The 19,990-nt window shown below is 30.6% G+C and overlaps 3 protein-coding genes across 4 annotated transcripts; all 3 read right to left on the bottom strand.

Annotated features, from left to right (window-relative positions):
• Positions 1-349: 349 nt before the first annotated feature.
• Positions 350-6,276, bottom strand: LOC114173481 (metal tolerance protein C2). Its single transcript, XM_028057926.1, has 10 exons — positions 5,733-6,276; positions 5,403-5,511; positions 3,714-3,753; positions 2,875-2,951; positions 1,787-1,875; positions 1,605-1,674; positions 1,443-1,481; positions 1,176-1,326; positions 861-950; positions 350-577 (listed from the first exon to the last, which is right to left on the bottom strand). The coding sequence occupies exons 1-10, from the start codon at positions 6,100-6,102 to the stop codon at positions 476-478; spliced, it is 1,137 nt and encodes a 378-aa protein (XP_027913727.1). The 5' UTR covers positions 6,103-6,276; the 3' UTR covers positions 350-475.
• Positions 6,277-11,209: 4,933 nt separating this feature from the next.
• On the bottom strand, positions 11,210-15,614 carry LOC114163854 (nudix hydrolase 23, chloroplastic-like). 2 transcript variants are annotated; one of them, XM_028048225.1, is made up of 8 exons: positions 15,160-15,614; positions 14,878-15,009; positions 13,232-13,308; positions 12,912-13,047; positions 12,683-12,823; positions 12,532-12,590; positions 11,925-11,999; positions 11,210-11,557 (listed from the first exon to the last, which is right to left on the bottom strand). In XM_028048225.1, exons 1-7 carry the CDS (start codon positions 15,358-15,360, stop codon positions 11,939-11,941), a joined length of 807 nt encoding a protein of 268 aa, XP_027904026.1. In that variant the 5' UTR covers positions 15,361-15,614; the 3' UTR covers positions 11,210-11,557; positions 11,925-11,938. The 2 variants fall into 2 exon arrangements, with proteins under 2 accessions (XP_027904026.1, XP_027904018.1); XM_028048217.1 differs by having other exon boundaries at positions 11,210-11,560; positions 15,160-15,612.
• A 516-nt stretch (positions 15,615-16,130) lies between these two features.
• Positions 16,131-19,775, bottom strand: LOC114196123. Its single transcript, XM_028086695.1, has 6 exons — positions 19,490-19,775; positions 19,120-19,215; positions 17,351-17,486; positions 16,724-17,012; positions 16,570-16,624; positions 16,131-16,426 (listed from the first exon to the last, which is right to left on the bottom strand). The coding sequence occupies exons 1-6, from the start codon at positions 19,604-19,606 to the stop codon at positions 16,352-16,354; spliced, it is 768 nt and encodes a 255-aa protein (XP_027942496.1). The 5' UTR covers positions 19,607-19,775; the 3' UTR covers positions 16,131-16,351.
• Between the last annotated feature and the right edge of the window lie 215 nt (positions 19,776-19,990).

Raw genomic sequence — 19,990 nt, 5'->3', positions numbered from 1 at the left:
GAATTTTGTCAAGAATATTTCTACCAATATAAAATAAATTAAAAAAACAATTTCCCAAAAAATAAAGAATATTATGTTAGGATGTGCTCATATAGAAATAAAATCAAGTAAAGAATGTTAGGAAACTAAAATACGTTCCAAACCAATGAGGTGGTTTGCACTTAAAATAAAGGGGTGCTAGATAAAGACTTTCATACGTTTCAAAATTGTCAAAAACATCCACGAAATTTTCATACGTTTTCATATGCATCCATTTTTTTATCTGTCAGATAAGCTCTTTTCGTTTAAAGGAATATATATATATATATATAACTAAACTCGTTAACTTTGACAGCAAAAGACATGCCTGTTAAAAATCAATAATCGCTTTAAATTAGAAATCACGTTACCATTCTTTCCACCGGTAATAAACAATGACAAAAATGCGTATACAATCCTTAGTAATAACTATTAGCATAAAATTGTAAGGAGAGTCTCACGCATCATCAGTCTGCACCGTAAGGTCCTGTACACCCAAATCATGGTATAGGCCATGCACAAATTCTAGTATTGGCCGATCGTTTGTCCCTTTCTTTACCTGTCAGCATCACCCACTAAATACTCAACATTTACATTAAATCAACTTAATAAAAACAAAAGAAAACATGCCACACTAACGTAACCAAATTTTTAACATAAAATTCAGGTTGTACAACAGATAAACAGCATGACCCACTTCAACAAGACTACAACGCGTTAGAGGGATGTAAATCTAGACTTACACTATTTATTATATTCTAATGACGTAAAACTAATCATGGTTTTAGTTTTTTTGCTACCACTAGTGTTGACAAAGGATTGGAGAACAAATAATAAATTACCTGCACTACAAGTGAACCAACCACATGACCTGGTACTAATTCCCAAAAACGAACCTGGGAGACTTCCATTACATCTTCCCGAGCAGAAATCTGAATGGAATATACAAAATTTAGGAGTGACACACTGATGTATCAAATTAAAAATGCAAAACTTAAATAACAGACTAAAGCAAGCAAAGTGTATCTATCACCACAGCCCCAAGATTCGATCTGTGATAGAAAGTTAAAAACACCAGTTTCCTAAAAATAAATTGAAACTTAAATATCATTTAACAAGTGGAGCAAAACAGAATTTGCTCAGGAAAAAGTAACAACCTGTCTCAAGCATTTGTTAAAAGCAGTAGTTGGGATGCTAGGAGGTGCCATTTGGAGCAAGATACCACCAGTTGCCCTAAAGAGAGGCAGAACAAGAATAAAAACTGCAACAGAAACAAGTCCTAAACACAAGACTTCTGCATTCTGAACCCTATAATGAAGGAAACAGAAACAAGTCAAATTACAATATCTAAAGTAATAATGTTAGGAAACTCTCAATTTTTTTTCAAGTTTTCATTATATCACTCTAGATTATTAGACAGAAACCTGATGGACAACAACCAGGATGCCAATATCAGACCTGCACTGAGAAGCCATTGAAGTATGTAAGGTCGATATTAATTTGTACATGGTTAAGGAAATGCGTTAGCATTCATGGGGTGTTACTATCATACACATGGCAAACAACATAAATCAAAGAATATCTACCTGCGAATGGAATCTGCAAGAACATGCAGGAAAACAGAGTGGTGATTCATATCTTCTGCATTTCTGTAAGCTGCAAGACATTTTCCGGAAGAAACATTTAACGATTAATTATTACAGGTCAAGGCTCAAAAGTAGGAAAAGGTTAGATCAAGTCAATTTAAGAACATCTGATAAATGCTAACCAAGATTAATCCGAGCATAGTTTCTGAAGAACCACACACCAACGAGATTCACAAATAAATTGGTCACTGCAGAAACAATCAAGTAATGCCTACAAGAAGAACATAGTCAGCATAAATAAAAAATAGAAGGAAAACAAATAAAAAACAAAAACCGTTAAAATGAAAAAGGTCACAAACAAACAATCCCTTCCCATTCTAAAAGGAACACAATCTACAAATGTGATGCAGGCAGCAGCAAAATCAAGAATACATATTTTTGAAGATCACGTCTAAAAGTCAATTGTAATTTTTATCCATTTACAATAGGCGTCCTTAAGAAACGTATTAATTTGGTTGCCTTTTATGGGCCTTTTTTGGGTGGATATTTCCAAAAGTTATTGTTGTTATTTAAATTCTATTTACGTTTATTAGAACAGGGTAATTTATTATATCCTACTATTTTGATAAAGTTTGGCAAGTTCAGCAAAAGTGACGTAATAAGGCAGCAGTTCATCTCTTTCTCTTGGGTACAATGAAAAAGTACCTTTACGCCTATGATCAACTCAACTGATATTAGAGAAAAAAGAGAAACATGTAATGAGCATAGGTTAAGTACTTAAGTTGCTCCTTATGTTATTTCATCATCCATCATTAGTTATTTTAATTTTCTCAATAACAAACATTTGATACCTTTCAGAGAGAAGCATAAAACCTCCACCTGGTCAACTTCTTAACTATTCCAACAAATCATAAATCCTAATATCAACGGACAGATACTGTTTACAAGCCCCATCAAAGCCATCGATAAACACTTTAGCCCATGTAATGAGCACAAGCTCATTACAACCCCTATGTTATAACCTTGGCTTTGTCAACAACCCTGATTTTGCTCTCTTAAATCCTGCGCTTAGTGCTTTTCATCGTCACAATATGGATAGAACATACCAATTATGACACCAATACCAATCCTTTGCTAGCATCAAATGGAACCCAGCTCAACAACAAAATTTTCAATTCTAACTTTGAAAACCATTAGTCAGTTTTTCTGCTGCTGGATATGTACAATATTTAATTGTAAGAAATAAAACAATGGATATGTACAAACTTACTTATGCTCTGATTCATCTTGTATGAAGGCATGAAGGGCCTCAACTGCTAGGGAGAATGACATAAACAAAAGAAACAGCTGTCTACACAAGCAGCAGAAGAAGAAAATTCAATATGTTAGCGCATATGATGTAAATGTACTGAATAGAAGAGAAACAACGAAATACGTCTGCAACAGTTAATTTAAAACATTCACAAAATATTTTTTGCCCCTTATACAAGTGATTATTTAAGTACTCAACTCAATACTGTAAAATCCAAACCAAAATGTCATGTATTAACCACTCTATGCATTTGCGTAGGATCTCTTTGAATAAACATTTCTATAAGCACTCATAAAGGAAGAAAACAATAAGGAAATGATATAAATCTTTGCATAAGTAAAATTAACTTATACATAAGCTAATTTTAGCTTATTGAAAAGTTTATCTAGTTTTCTTTTTGAAGTGTTAACGGAGAAGTTGATCCAAACACATCCTTAGTCAAAAATATAGCTTACAGCAACTCAATTCAGTTAAACGTGCCCATCTAAAAATGTATTTTACCATTTATTATGCAATATCATTTAGCATTTTACAAGATTTTAAGAAAAATACCAATTTCCACACTAATAGAAAAAATTTAGTCTGTGTTTACCCTAGGGATAAAAATACATGTTTCCACCTTGTCAAAAACCAGAAAGGAACCAAACCTGATTAGAGTTCAGCACCATAATCTCCACAACTTACTTTTACATGGTTACTAATTTTATTATAGAAGCATCATTTTAGTAACAACAACCAATCAATTCATTAGATAGGCAGTAACAACAGCTGTAGTAAATGAAATAAGGAATACTTACGGCATTTGTAAATGCAGACAAGACTTCTAGCCTTTTATACCTGAAATTCAACAATATTAGTTCAAAAACTATAGACAGGGTTGAAATGCTTAATAAAAAGGTAAATAGTAGTTCAAAAAAATACCTATAGTATAACACAATCGAATGTGCACACACAAGGAACAATGATTAGACATGTTTGCATCTAGCATCTATGAAGCACAAACACGACTCGAACACCACGACATGGACATGGATATATATATATATATATATGTATGTGTGTGTATGTATAATGTATGTATGGGACTGTGTGTATGCATGTGTGTGTGTTGAACATCATTATAACTATTTCAAATTGACAGTCAAGATTTATGTAAGTGCTGATCAGAGAAGAGGGATAAGCGACAACATCAAGTTGAGAATGCATGGAAGGATTATTTTTATGTAGAGAAAAATAAACAATTAATTTGTTTGTTTAAAGGAGAAATAAAAATTGGTCAACTAAGAGAAATTGAGAGATATTGAGCTGAAACTGTGTTTGAGACAGCACAGATACTTTATTTATATTGAGAAAAAGAAATTAATACAATAAATAGAGGAGATTTGATATCCTCTAATATTAAAGACATGATATGAGAATAAATAAAAATATTCCTAATTATATATATAATCTAGATATTTCTATCTATATAACATCTGCTCCTTATTTCTATGGTTATAACAGAAACTTACACAATAGGTTTCTGACTTTCCAAGTTCTAAAACAACATGTCTAGTCTACTCTCATTACTGTTGTGTCAAAGTCGTGTCAGACCATGTTGGAACAGCTAAAAATACACTTTTAAGATTCAACACTTCAACCCTATGCATGTGTCACTATTGTGTCATACACGTGTTAGTGTCAAACATGTATCCAACACAGGGACACAACACACCATTAAAGAGTCATGTCTATGCTTCATAGTCTAGGATAAAGTAATTGTTGGGACACATTCATATTCTTGAACCTTGAATACAAAAATATAAACAATGACACAGACGAATGGAAAAAAGTTATCTTTTAGCAAATAAGATGCATGCAGATACATATGAACACATGAATATGTGTGTTAGGTTCAAGCTAAGTGCAAGTGTAAGAATAGTGAACCAACTAAGTCACACAAAAACTCCCGACAGTTGCCAGTTTAGCTACATCTTCATTGAATAAATTCATCTTGTTCCTGTTTCAGAAAAATTCCTAACTCAATCCCTTAATCTTACATGGGAATTGAAAACTAGCTCTCAGTACAAGGACTCAAGAGAAACATATGACCCAAAGGTAGATTCTTCAGCTCTCAAAACTAAGAAACATCAGGTAGTAAAGAACTAACTAGTTCCCTTTAGCACAAGGGAGAAAACAATCATGTTTTGTATAGAATGTAGTAAATGTCCAATTTTGCCATATATATTCACTCATACCTAACGAATTCTGCAATTTCATAAATGGCACAACTGTACATGAAAATTTCCAATACAAGTAATTACAATAGTAACAAAAGCAATTATAGGGGAAAAAAACAATTATAGGGTATTTCCAGAAGAACTGTTTAAACAACCACTTCAGGAATCAAAATTCAGTTATACAATAAACTGCGTCACGTAATCAAGTACAAAAAAAATGATGGAGCACTGTTGACAAGTACATGACAATAAATGAACAAATCTCACCCATAAGTATACTCTCGATCGACTTTTTTCCTAGACGCAGCCATAACAAATAACGAAAATGTAAGAAGACCACATCCAAAAGTCAAGTGAACCGCATCAGACACCAAACCTGAAAAGGCAAAGACATAGACCAAAACGTCAGCAGATATTCGATTTCAAATTCGGGTGACATAAATCGCTACACCTAAACCAGAGAACGGTTTTGAAAAGTAAAATTAATTTCCATGCATCACGTACACAGACTCGTGAAATCACGAATATAAGTAATAAAAAGTAACGAGGATTTGAATTTGAAAAATTAACGAAAAATCAACGCTGATTGAATCTGACCTATGCGGCCTGTGAAGAGGCCAATGAGCAATTCGGCAGTGGAGTACGCGACATTGAGCGAGATCATCAGGAAGAGCCTCTTCATAAACCTGTTTCCAGACCTAACGTTGCGGAAGACGGAGAAAACGAAGGAGGAGAAGGACGATTTATGGAGCGAGGCGGAGGGCTTATCGTCATGCGCGGACCAGTAGAGGTGGTGGTGCAGGCCGTGTGCGGGAATGTCTATCGGCGTGTGAGGTGGTTGGAAGGAAGAGGGCGTGTGAGGATGTTGGAAGGAAGATTGGCGCGAAAAGGCGAATCGGCGATCGGTGGCGCCGCCGAAGCCGAAATCGCCGTTGATGGAAGTGAGAGACTCTCTGGCTTCCTCCATCTAGGAAACCGGAAAAGATCGAGGGAGGAGAAAGAAAACAATGGAATTCGATTGGGGGTTTGAGGTTTAGGTTTGAAGAAGGATTGTAAAATAGCTACGAAGGAAAAACAACCAGATTTTGTTCTTTCACTCAAATTGAAACTTCCCCTGTTTCAGGAAGTGCCGCGATTGAAGTCAAAGTAAACTCCTACTTTAATTTAATATTATGGAAAAACATAGTTATCTACCTAACATAAGTAAATGTTATTTTTACTTGCTTGATATTTACTTCAAGAACTCTCAACTAGGGTGCACCGTCACTTATTCTAAGATCAGATATAACAACTTAAGTAGTAAAGTAACTTTATATTAAAAAAATAGTATAATTAAGTTTTATGCAAATTATTTTATTAACTATTCAAAATTATTATATTTTTAAATTAAATATTAGTCGTTTGATTTTTGTCATTATTTAGAGTGGTACATCGACATTCCTTACTTATTTACACAAAAAATAATTTAACAGTTTAGTTAAATTTTTAATCTTTTATATAAAATTAAGTATATTTAGTTGAATTTCGGTTAATATATAAAATTTGATATGGTTCATTAAAATAACTGTTTTAATATGATTTGTTTGACTATTTTAAAATAATTTATCATTATCCTCGTATACAAATTCAATTAGTATCAAACTTTTGTCGCATTCTCATTCTCATCCCCATTATATAATGGATATAATCTCATACTCATACTCTTATCTTTTACTTACTACTTTAAAATTAATTTTAATTAATTTTGATTAAATAATAAAAAATTATGGTAAAGGAAACATAATATTATTAAATAATTGAACATTAGGAAGATGGTTGTTTCTTTGATATCAAATACTTTGAAATAAATTATAATTGTTTACATTTTAGAATACCAAATAAAATTTCATGAGAACCAAAACATTTATTAAATTTGCAAACATTAATGAAATCTAGTCGATAAAATTTAAAAATATTTAAAAAAAATATAAAAGAAAAATAAATATTCAAATTAAAAAATATTTTAAATGTTTGTTTCCTTCAATTTTTTTCAATTATAATGAATCTATTTTTTATACACTAATACAAGTTATCATGCATCGCTTGATCAAAATAACGCAAATAAAAAATAATAAACATAATAATAAAATTTAACATGATCTTGTATCTTTTAAACTCCAATATATGTTGGATAGTGATAAAAATATTTATAACAATTACATTAAATTTTTATATTGTAGTAAATAAAATTTATTTATACAATTATAGTGAAAAAATTACAGTATGATTGATAATGAGTTAGAAAAAAAAATCAGATAAAATATATCAAAATAGTATTCTACATGATGAAAATAAACAACAAATAAAAATATTAAAAAATTAATAAATGTGTGTCTTATAAACAATTTGAGAGACTATTGAATGAAATTACACAAAGAAAAATAAATGTATAATTAAGGGTATGATAAGATGAAAAATACCTTAAAGATCTAAGAAAACTTTTTAAATATCAACATATATACTCAATGGTCGATAAATAACAAAAAATGTTTTAGCGAAATAAAAGATTTCTTCAGATGAAACAAAAATTAATAATAATAAGTAAAGAATTTTTTTATATTATCTAGTAAATAAAAGGTTTATGATATTAAACACTTAAATTGAAAGTATTAAACATTATCATTTGAAAGGAAAATATATAATAAATAAAAATATTAAAAAATAATAGAAATATTCAAATGTGAGACACAGAAAAATTTTAATTGACATACATCATTTTAACATAATTATATAAAGGTTATGATAAGATGAAAAATATATTGGAGATGCGAATGAGTTTCATGACAAACAAAATAATTAGAAGAAATAAAAAATAGAAAGTATATATATATAGGGTTACTTAATAAATTGTAAATATTTTAATAATTTAAACGGGAACAGATATATGGCGGGATATGTACGTCCTCATACTCATCTCCATAATCAATTGAAAAAGTCGAGAATTCTTCATACCTATACACATACTCATACCTAGTCAGGGATTCTCCGTCAAAACGGAGACGAGTTTGGACAATACCCATGGGACGAGTTTATTTGTCATATCTAATTTTAATATTTAATTAGTAAAATGAAAAATGTTAGTTATTAAAATAAAGGTCTTAAGGATAATTAACAAGTAAATTTTTTAAGAATGTATATATATATATATATATATATATATATATATATATATATATATATATATATATATATATATATATATATATATATATATATATATATATATATATATATATATATATATATATATATATAGAGAGAGAGAGAGAGAGAGCTACTTAATTAATTGTGAATATTTTAATAATTTAAACGGGAATAGATGTACGACGATATATGTGCATTCTTATACTCATCCTCATGCTCATACCCAATTGAAAAATTAAGGAATTCTCCATACCCATATAAAGTCAATGTATTTTCCGTCAAAACGGGGACTAGTGAGTTCGAACAATACCCACTTGTACGAGTTTATTTGTCATCTCTAATTTTAATATTTAATTAGTAAAATGAGAAATGTTATTAAAATAATGGTCTTAAGGATAATTAATAAGAAAATTTTATAAAAAAGTATAGTTAGATATAATATTAAATGAATCTTAACCTAATTATTATTGATGTAATTTTATTTTATTCAAAAGATAAAAATGTCCATAAGTGATGTACAACTCTAACTAATAATTTATTTGATGCACATCTATAATAATTAAAAAATAATTAAATAATAAAATAATCACATTTTAATGTTGTCAAAAATTAATATATAATTAAATGTAAAAAAATAAAATTAATTTGAAAGAGTGCCAAAAGGCATTATGAAGAAAAGGAAAAAAAATTTCATATAAAATTGTAATATTTTCATCACACAAAAATTTGAAAAAGACTATAAAATTTAATGACATCTTTTGCCAAAATTAAATATTGTACTATTCAATCGTTTCAAGCTTTCATTTTTTTTCCTTGTATTTTAGTAAAAGCCTTATAAATTATAAAGTATTTATTTTGTGTTTTTTTCCTTGTATTTCAGTAAAAGCCTTATAAATTATAAAGTGTTTATTTTGTGTATCCTTGGGAAACAGGTTAACATTATCCTTTAAGATAATTAGGATTTTAAATTTTAAATTTTATTTTTGTTATTCAAGTTTGTTGTGTTATGTTCAAAATTTCAAAATTAAATTTTTACTTAATATTAATTGAAAAATATAAAATTTTAAACATTAAATAAATAAAATTAATTAATAAAATCTCAAATAATACTTAAATTTATAAAATACTTAAAATGCAATTCAACTATTTTTTTTGTTTCCCAATACGTATAGAATAACAATATAACTCATCTAAGTTAAAAATAAACGAAAATAATACAAAATTTAAACACTAAATAAAAAACTAATAAAAAATTATTTAAAACTATTCAAATTTATAACTTCAATCTTAATTAAATCTTAAAGGTTTATTTATTTATGTTCAAATTCAAAATTTTTCTTTTGCATTGAACTTTATTTAAATATTTTTTCAAATATTTATATATCAATAATATATATTGAACTTTATTTAAATATTTTTTCAAATATTTATATATCAATAATATATAAACAGAAATTAGAGTTAGTTTAAAAATAACAATTTTATAAATTTAATTATAAAATTTTAAATAAATATATTTATTTTAAATTGTTATAAATTTGTTTAAAATTTTATAAATTTTTTTTTAAAATCACTCTAACATCTGTCTATACATTATAAATATAAATATTTATAAATTATGGCTATATAAATATTTAAAACAAAGTTTAAATAAAATTCAATACAAAATATACATTTAAATAAACTTAATTTTATTAAAAATATCAATTATAATAAAAATACCATTATAAAATTTATATAAAAATTAAATTTGATATAGAGTTAAAATTGATTCAGTTTTAAAAAGATTGAGACTAAATTGAGACAAAATAACAAAAATGGAAACTACATTGAGACTTTTCACATCCAATAGTAACACGTGTCACTACCATATCACATTGTCTCTATCACAGGACACAATATCACAGGACACAATGTCAAATTGACACATGACAACTTTTATTTGAAAAAATAATATAATAAAAAAATATTATTTAAAAAAAAAAATTTACGTGCTAACACATGACACATAATTAACATAATTAGAGTACTACTAACCGAAAGGACATACTTGAAATTTTGTTAAAAAATGGGAACATCTTAATTGATTTTAAAAAAATGTTATTGAAGTCATGAACAAATAGATTAAATAGAAGAGAGGTGAGTAGATAAAAAATATTGAAAGAAGTGGAGAGGAATGTATCGAGAAACAAAGGATTGAAGAAATGGACCGAGAAAGTATTGTCAACACATCAATAGAAACATGCTCAAGATAAAAGGGAATCTAAGAGAAGTTTGATCGAGAAAGAGGGATATCGAGAAAAGGGGAATCAAGTTAGATATTGAAACTAGATCGAGGGAGAAATTATATACAATAACTGCTGGAGGATCCAAACCGTTAAAACAACGGGAACTCCTTATCCAACATGGATAGTTTAAAACAATTATTTCATTTATGTATTTTTCCTTTCATTTTATTTGTAATGTAATTATCAGAATATATATATATATATATATATATATATATATATAAATAGACAATTTAAATGTAAATTAGAAGACAAATTATGAATATAATTCCAAACATTTTACTAACGCTAAAAACGAAAAAATGCCTAATTTAGTATTAGTTGTAATAATTTGGATTATCATTTTCATTAATTTAATTTACAGATTTTTATTCTATCCTTATAATTTACTTTATTGTAATATATATATATATATATATATATATATATATATATATATATATATATATATACATTTATGTAAAACCTTCATCTTCACTCTCTTCTTCATCTATGATTATTTTCTAGAGTTTTATGATGGTGCCATTGTCTTGGTCATGTTACCATATTGCATCGTGCATGTTAACCAAAGTCCCATCAAGAGTGCCTCATTTAGAAAAGGGGTACATTTTCAAAAAGAATTTAATTAATATCGATGAATGTTATGTTTACAATTCCAAAGGAGATAAAACAGGTATCGTTTTTTCTACAGCAATAGAAACTGCGTACCAATTTGATATGGTAGGTCCAAAAGAGTAGTAGTTGGGATTCGCAGGCAATGATGCACATTTGTGTAACATGTCAACTGAAATGGAAACGGTGGTAGTATACCTCGTTACAATGTTGAGTTTAAGAAGCTTGTGACAATGGTGAATTCAACAAGTCAACACTCGGAGGTTCTTGCAGAAGACGTGCAATCTTCTCACTAGAGGACTTTTTTTCTTTTCCTTTTACTTACAATCTTCTGATGCACTACTGTAACAAGTGAAATGTTAAGAAAACCATGATCATAGATATTTGGCAACTCAGTATGGAAAATAAAAATGAGTGTAGCTGTATCTTCCCACAACTTGCTCTTAATAATCCTCTTAAAATCAAATACACAAAATGAATGCATTTAATATCTTCCAAAATATAGTATATATATATATATATATATATATATATATATATATATATATAAGGATCAATGTTACTTTTACTTTATAATTTTGATGCAATGCTGGGCGGTATCTTTATGAGCTGATAAATGAAAATTAAACGCATGTGATGATGATACCTAGTTCATTCTGTTCGTCATTTATTTTTCTCCCTCAGATATTATATATGAGGCTCTCACCTGCTTATAATTACTCATGACTGCATATGATGATCCAGCGTATAGGCACGAATATCAGAAGGACTTGTACCCGGCCTAACAACAAGCATCAAAATAATATTATACAGCATGAAAGGTCTAAGAAGCCAAGTATCAGAAACATTACGAAACACCCGTTGTTTTCATTAGTTTGCGTTTGCACAAAACATAACTGAAGGTGCAAACTCACAAAGTGTTACCCTTTTTTTGTCCTAATCAAATTTATGCAAATGCGTAAGCGGCTAATTAAATCAACAATATGAACCTTTTATAAAAAATAGTAAAGTATTAATAATGCAATCTCATCGTGATTTATATTCATCTAAGCATAATTTCCAATAAAAACTTCTACTTATGGAATTATTAACCAGTACTAATAAACAATAGTTAGCAAGATATTTAACTGATCTACATGCACTACTAGTAACCAAACCAAGCAAACTAAATAAGATGAATGTAATCAAACCAGTTAACAGATTTCTGTCTAAACCGAAAGTATAATGAATTTCACATATAAAATAGTTTCCTGCCCTCAAAAACCAGACAATACATTACATTTATGAAGAATATGGAGTTGAGAAGAAAATACCTTTTGTTAATGGTTCCATAATGGAATTTGAGTTTTCCGGTCTTAATATCCTCAACATACTGTGACCATGAGAAATAACACAAGTTATAGAATGAGTAGGTGACATAAAACCTAAAGCCAGCAAGTTGAAATGTCTGATTCTGAATCATACCAAACTTAAGGTAACCACCATCGATGAAAAGGATAGAGAATCAAAAGGTATATCGTCAAGTGGAAAAAGTTGGCATGCTGATGATTCTGGACCAGGTGAAAAATGCGGCTTCTTCAGCCTTGCCAAGAATATCAAATAAATCTGCCTCAAACATTCTCTAATCATGATCAAAATTCTCTAACTAGTCAAGGGAATGAACAAAATAAATAGAATATAAGAAATTTCTCACTTGGCCAATTAAAGGAATATCCAGTTGGGCAAATGGTGAAATTACTTCCACATCTGCATTTGCTTCCTCCCTTGTTTCTCTTATGGCACCATCCACAGCCGACTCTCCAATTTCCAAATAACCAGCAGGAAGTGTCCTTGTTGAACCAAAATATGAAATTAACATAGCTCATTAAGGAAAAGAAATGCAGTATTTATAATATAAAAAAGTTAGTAGCAACAGCGTCACTGTTTTGAAAATGGTTTTGGGAACAGGAAGGTAACAGGCACATAGACAGAAGCAACAAAAATAGGAAGTATAACACAAAAATCCATTCCTACCACAGGCCATGAGATGGTTGAATATTCCTCTTGCAAAGGAGCACCTTGTTATCATGTTCAACGAGACAGCCAACTATCTACTTTGCCAACCAAAATCGCGTCATGTGTAGAAGAAAGTAAATAATCATGTATCAACTAATGGAGTGAAAGAAGAGCTATGAATGACAAACAAGACAACTCATCAATTTCAATTTTGAAGTTTACCCTCTCTCCTAAGCAATAACTACAGTAAATAAGTGACGACTACTTAAGTGTGTGTGTTTTAGGGACGAAATTGACGGTTTACTCTACAACGACTGTACAATTCTTTTCCAGTCAAAGGTTAGAGAATCTCAAAAACACAGCAAGAAGATATAATTTTTTTAAAAATTAACAGCACAGAATTAATATAAAAATAATGTAAAAACATAAATCCTAAATCAAAAGAGAGAATTCGTGTTTTTGAAGTTATCATGAGTCATTGTAGACATAAAGAAATATTACCATTTCATCTAATTATAGGGGAATCATAAACACTAAAAGAAGTGAAAAAAATTATAAAATGTGGTAGGAGTTTCTGAAGAGTCCGACATGAACACAAATCCAATACAGGTACAGCTACCATTTTAAACTAACCATGCTTCCATTCAGACAACATATCTTAAAACATATGATACTCCTCCAAATCCTTATTTGTTATATATTTTTCATTTACTATTTTTGTGAAAAGAAAAATACTTAAAGAATGAGAGTTATAACCATACCATTTTAAATCATGTTATATGCGGATACCTTAACCTCCATATCCATTTCAGCATCAAATTCATGCATCAGATACCATTTTGGTTAAATAAAGAGGAAATCTTGATCCTAGAGATGTTTCAACTAACTTGTTTGCTCACATCAGTGAATAATATAGGAAAACATCAATATCATTCTCTCAAATCTCTACACATAATGCATCTTAAAACTCAAGCAAAACTCAGAACATTTAATTTAACAAGAACAGCGATTTCCAAGTTATATTTCATATGCACTGTATTCTATACCATGAACCAACCATAAAAATCTTTCAGATTGAACTTTAGGCTATCCACACATAACTCTGCTGTTCTCCAGTTACTTACACTAAAGCCACAAACAACCTCCCCAAGAAAACTTTAATGAACAGGAACAGCTATTTTTCCATAAAAACAAAAAATACTACAAAAGAGAGAAAAAAATAATTTTAAGCCAGAGTACTAATCCAAATTTAAGGGTGAACAGAAACCACAAAATACACTGCCCAGATAATTCAGCATATGACAAATAAAAGAATAAGTAAAACCAATTTCCTGGTACAGAAATAAGTGATACACTACCCGCACTACTGCATGTTGCAAATCACACAGCCAAGACTACATTTAAAAACAGTATCACGGCAACACCGCAACACTGATTTTGTAAATCAGTTCATATACATTTAAAACAATTTACTTCAAACATACTTGAATACCCGCCCGTTACTTTACCAACAACAAAAGTCTTATCCTAACTAAGGGAATTCTAATCTACTGAACGTATGCACGACATCATTCGGCTGCGTTAAATACATAAATACCAGTTATCACTTCGGAAGCACTAAATCAAATAAACCAGAAGCTAGAGAGATATTTCTAGACAGTCACCATCTTCGGATTCTGATACGCAATCTTCCCACAAACCGTACAAATAGCTCTCAACTTTTCTTCCCCTTCAGGAATATCATGCTTCGTAGAACCACCACACCACTGACAAAACTTAATATGTCGAACATTTCCCTACATGTCCCGATCAACAACATTTCAGCGCACCGTTAAAATCCATAATTGCAAGATTCTAGCGTTGCATCATCAACAACAATAGACATAAACTATGTATATATAATGCAGTCACAACATTAACATTATAAACGCGCGAAGAGAACTCACGGCAGAAGGAAGCGGTGTCGAGGAAGCGTGAAATGGCGCGAATCGAACCCTACGAACGATGGTTTTGGTGGGAAGCAGTTTGGAATAAGGGTTAGGGTGTGGAATTGGGGAAAATGAGAAGGATGAGAATGTGCGGGGTTTCTGAATCCATCGTTGACTTACCAATCCACATATCTGAATCTGGATTCCCTTCACCATCATTTTTGTTATTCAGTTATGAATTGGAACACGCAATTATACGTAACCAAACCCCCTTTTCAGTAGTCACGGTTCGGTTTTCAAATTCAAAATCACCCAATTTAACGTATAGAAGAAACCCCTCTCTTCCCCCCTTTTCTTAATCCAAAATCTTCAAACGATAAGACCTAAATCTTCTTACTTCAAAAATAAAGTGTTACTGTTTTTAGTTTTCGAACAAACATTTTATTATATTAAAGAAATGAAAAACATCATTATCTACACAAATTGTTAGATGATTATGATACATTCTATGCATGAAAACTGGCAGATTCACACGTACACTTCTGATTTACTTTATTTCATTGTCTTCCGATCCCAAGCTACCTATTTGAGATTTTGGAGAAACTATGTGATGAAAAAAAAAAATATATATATATATATATATATATATATATAAATATAGTTGAAGAAATGAAAAAAAAATGTATTTTTTCTTGTCTTGAAAATAGTGATATTATATAATTCTTAAAATAATTAAATTTATTTTATATTAAACACCACTAAATGTTAATAATACTTTTCCTTTTAGATTGTTTGTTTTTCTTTTTTTCAACTTTATCAATTTACATTTAGACTTATTTAGTTTATAAGTACTCCTACTCAACTAACTCAAATGTTGCAAAAAAAAATGCAACTCCGACAGGAGTTTTCTAGATATTATAAGCTGAGACAATAAATGGTAACTTTAAATAACAATAGAGATTCTTAACATAATCAGCTGAGACAATAGATGGTAAATAATGGTACATTGGAACTATAAAAAATGGTACATTTGAACTATCAAAAATAGTATACATGTTATTTGCATGATCATCTAATAAAATTATTTAAAACTACAAAATACAGTGAAAGCAAGATTGCTGTGTTAAATAATAAATATAGCATGGTCAATCATCTGGCTTGATCAGGCTGGAGAATTCCAGAAAAGGATTAGCATATGCCTGAAGGATCCTCAATCCAAGGCCAGCTTATCACATAAAGATTGATAAGCTGCACTGCAAACCTTGAACTTCTCTTCTGCTATAGCCTATCAAGTATCAATATACAGAATAAAAAATTAAGTTAAAAGAATTAAGAAGTTGTGCAAAATAATAATAGAAAGAAAATCCAGAACATCGAATAGAACAAAAAGGAGAAGGAATATAATTGGTGGTTAGAGCATCGCAGCACCTTGCGAGAGCCTTGATGACGATCTGGATGCCATTTTAGAGCACAGGCCCGGTACCTGATGATATAAAAATGTTAAGAATTTATATCCTAGTAAAGAACTAAGGCTTCCTAAAATTTTGATGAAGACGAAGTTACAGAAGAAGCAAGAACTCACGCATTTTTTACATCTTCAAGTTTCAGAGGACCAGAAGCACTCAATCCAAGGGCTATTCTATCCGTTGTTAAATCTGAACCAGAACTATCACACTCAGATGAAGAGTCATAATCATTTTCGCTTCGATGCCTCCAATTCCATGATCTACCAAAATTAGAAAATCGTTCAGATCTACTCCACTGAGGATTTTCCTCATTGATGAATGACCAATAGAAGAATCTATTCCCACCAAAAGCAGAACGGAAAATGGTTTCCACATCAAAATCATCTTCACAAAACAAAGGATCTCCTGAAAGCAATAAAGTTTGTTACCATACCATTTATACATTTGACTCCAGAGTAGACTTTATAAGTATCTAGAAGCTTCTATGTTCGGTTGAAAATAATAAAAATAATGAAAGAAATTACACTGATTTCATAAAGATTATGATGCAAGTTGAAATCAAATCCTATTCATGGTATCCGTAAGTTTAAATCTCTCAATCCTAAATGAGTAAACAAGAAGTTTCCAGCAATATTACGCAGGATGATCTCCTAGAGATACAACCACCAGTAAAGAGTGGTAGCAGTACTACAAGATACATGGAATATATACTGTTACAGCACAAGTATTTCAAGCATCCTTACTTCTGTACCGATGATTTGATCCTTGCTTGCCATTCCTGTACCTTCCAGAGCCCCCATCAAAATTTTGCTTTTTACGAAACCATGAGGGGTCCTGGCTTGATGGCAGCTCGTCCTGTTCAATACCTTGCTTCCAGCTCTAAACCACGCATTAAAAAGTGCAACCATAAGCATCAAAACATCTTAGCACAAACAAAATCACAGAAGAGAAGGGGTTGAGTTTGCTTCTTAATTAAGTGGTTAACAAAGAATTTTATTTCATTTATATTACATTAATACTGAACCTATCTACCAATCTCATGAACACCATATACCTGGCAGTATATATTGTGAGGGTCATTTTAGCATCAGTAAAAGGGGAAGAAATATAGATCATACAATTGTACATGAGCAGTCAAGATTAAAGGCAATTCAAAGGTGCATGGCCACATAAAAACATCACTTCTATGTTCTGATCTTCAATATTCATGAAAAAATCTAATGGACAGGTATTTGTTCCTGTCACTCTCACATAAAAAGGCCTTCTAACTTGATATGTGTGTTCGCGTACGTGCTATATCTATGAAAGCTTCCAAATTGAATATCAGCAATAAAATACGGGTAACCTAATCTATGTCATGGCTTCTCCAAATGTTGCACCTTCCAAGTCACGTGATCCCAAATAAACATGTAATAACATGAACGGGTCTACTGAGCTAGACATCTTTTTTGTGCGGGAAAAAGTCCTGGGTCGTTCATTAATAATAACTCACATTCCTACAAGTGATCAAGTGACTGATATAATCACTAAACCTCTCTCTCAAGTCCGGTTCTGTCACTCACTTAACAAACTCGATGTTCTTGATTATGTTCAAGAACCCTGAGTTTGAGAGGGACTGTTAGTGTATATAGTACAAATATCTTTCTGTTTTGACTTTACATTCTATTTTGCATTTTGTTAGTTTGTTGCACAAACTCTGCTCTTTCTGTTATACTTATTCTCTCTCTTCTTTCATTGTATATATAATGCATACTCTTGATTATGTCATAATAAGAGAAGAATATTTTTCACCTCTTCAATTCTATGTTTTAATTCTCTATACAATTTATTTCTCCTTTACATTGAAGATCATCTTCCATCAGGTCTGATGCGTCAGTTCTCAATCTGATTGTGGTTATCAATTACATGAAGTCTTAAGTCCATAAAAAAGAAAGAATGACCAGCGCTTTCATACCCGCCGGATGTATTGGCAAGAGGCCATTGATGATGTTAACCTTCAATATGTTATCCTTAAATTGCAGGTCACAAGCTCACAGAATATTTTGAAGTTGCAATATCTTGTTCCTAACTTAGGATCGGAGATCACAAGCTCACAGTATATTTATGAACCCAGATAGTCAATGCCAGCCCATACATATCGTCATTGTACACGCTCATCTAACGTGTCACCAGATTAGACATAGAAATCCATCCTAGCAATTCACAATATAGTTTGTCAAGAACCATCTTGCTCAAACAGAACACAACAGATTGTAGCAGTTCCTAAATGCTAAATACGAGGCTGTTCATCACTGATCCTACTTCTTAATAAACCAGTGAAGCGTAGAAAATACATAAAGGAGAAATAAAAATATTGTAACAATCGGAAAGAAACCAATGTAAAAAAACCACAGAACTACCTGATTCAAGCAACACTATACAATATATTAGACTATATCTGAAAGCTAAAATTACAAGAACTGCGCATGCCCACACATACACACACATGAAACGGAGAAGAAGCAAGGTGAACCTGAAACAGGGATTCTGCATAATCATTGATACTGTTCATTACTCTATGTTTTGCTTGCATCCGTCTAAACTTTCTGGAGTTATGGTTGTTGCCTCTCTGCAATTAAACAGTTCTCAGCCCAACAAAACATATAAACAACACTTTCTACACAACCACACGGCATTGAACTCTCATTAATTAGTTCAATAAAAATAACATTGTTGGGTCACAAACAGTTCCCAAAATACAAAATCAGAAAGAAACACGGAAAAAATTGACGCGGTGAGGCCCACTATCAAAAGACGCAATGGTTTCCAAACTAATAATTGTTGAATGAAACGAAAAGTAGTGAAATGACAACATAAAGCATAGGGAATTGGGAGAAACTAACGGTGTCCCAAAAATTGCGCCGTTTACGTTGCAGGGGAGGGGTTGAATGGAAGAGTGCGGCCCTGAGAGAGAAATGGAGATTATTGCTGGTTGAAGCTTTGAAGATGGCGCTGCTCATTTTCTCTGCAATTCGAGTCCTTCGTTTTGACCCACCTCGGTCGATCGATGGAACTTGTTTAAGCGGAAACGAAAATTGGAATCATCCTAAATTAGACCTAGCCAGAATCAGAGCGGTCATAAAAGACCACAAACTATTTAAAATGGTGGTTTATTCATTAAGCAAAACATTTGAGCAATCCATCACTTTATTCTCATAGGGTACTTGACTATTAAACAAAATCTTCAGAAGATATATGAAATATAAAATTTTACTATTATTAGAAGATTAGCTATGTATTCATTTCTCTTTTATGATAATAAAAACTAATAAAATTATTATTATTATTATAAAATTAAATATAAATAATTTTTAGAATTTTATTAAATAAATTTCATTTAATTT

Source organism: Vigna unguiculata, chromosome 1, assembly GCF_004118075.2.
Source record: "Vigna unguiculata cultivar IT97K-499-35 chromosome 1, ASM411807v1, whole genome shotgun sequence".
NCBI classification, from domain to species: Eukaryota; Viridiplantae; Streptophyta; class Magnoliopsida; order Fabales; family Fabaceae; genus Vigna; species Vigna unguiculata.
This window is presented reverse-complemented; position numbering and strand designations above follow the sequence as displayed.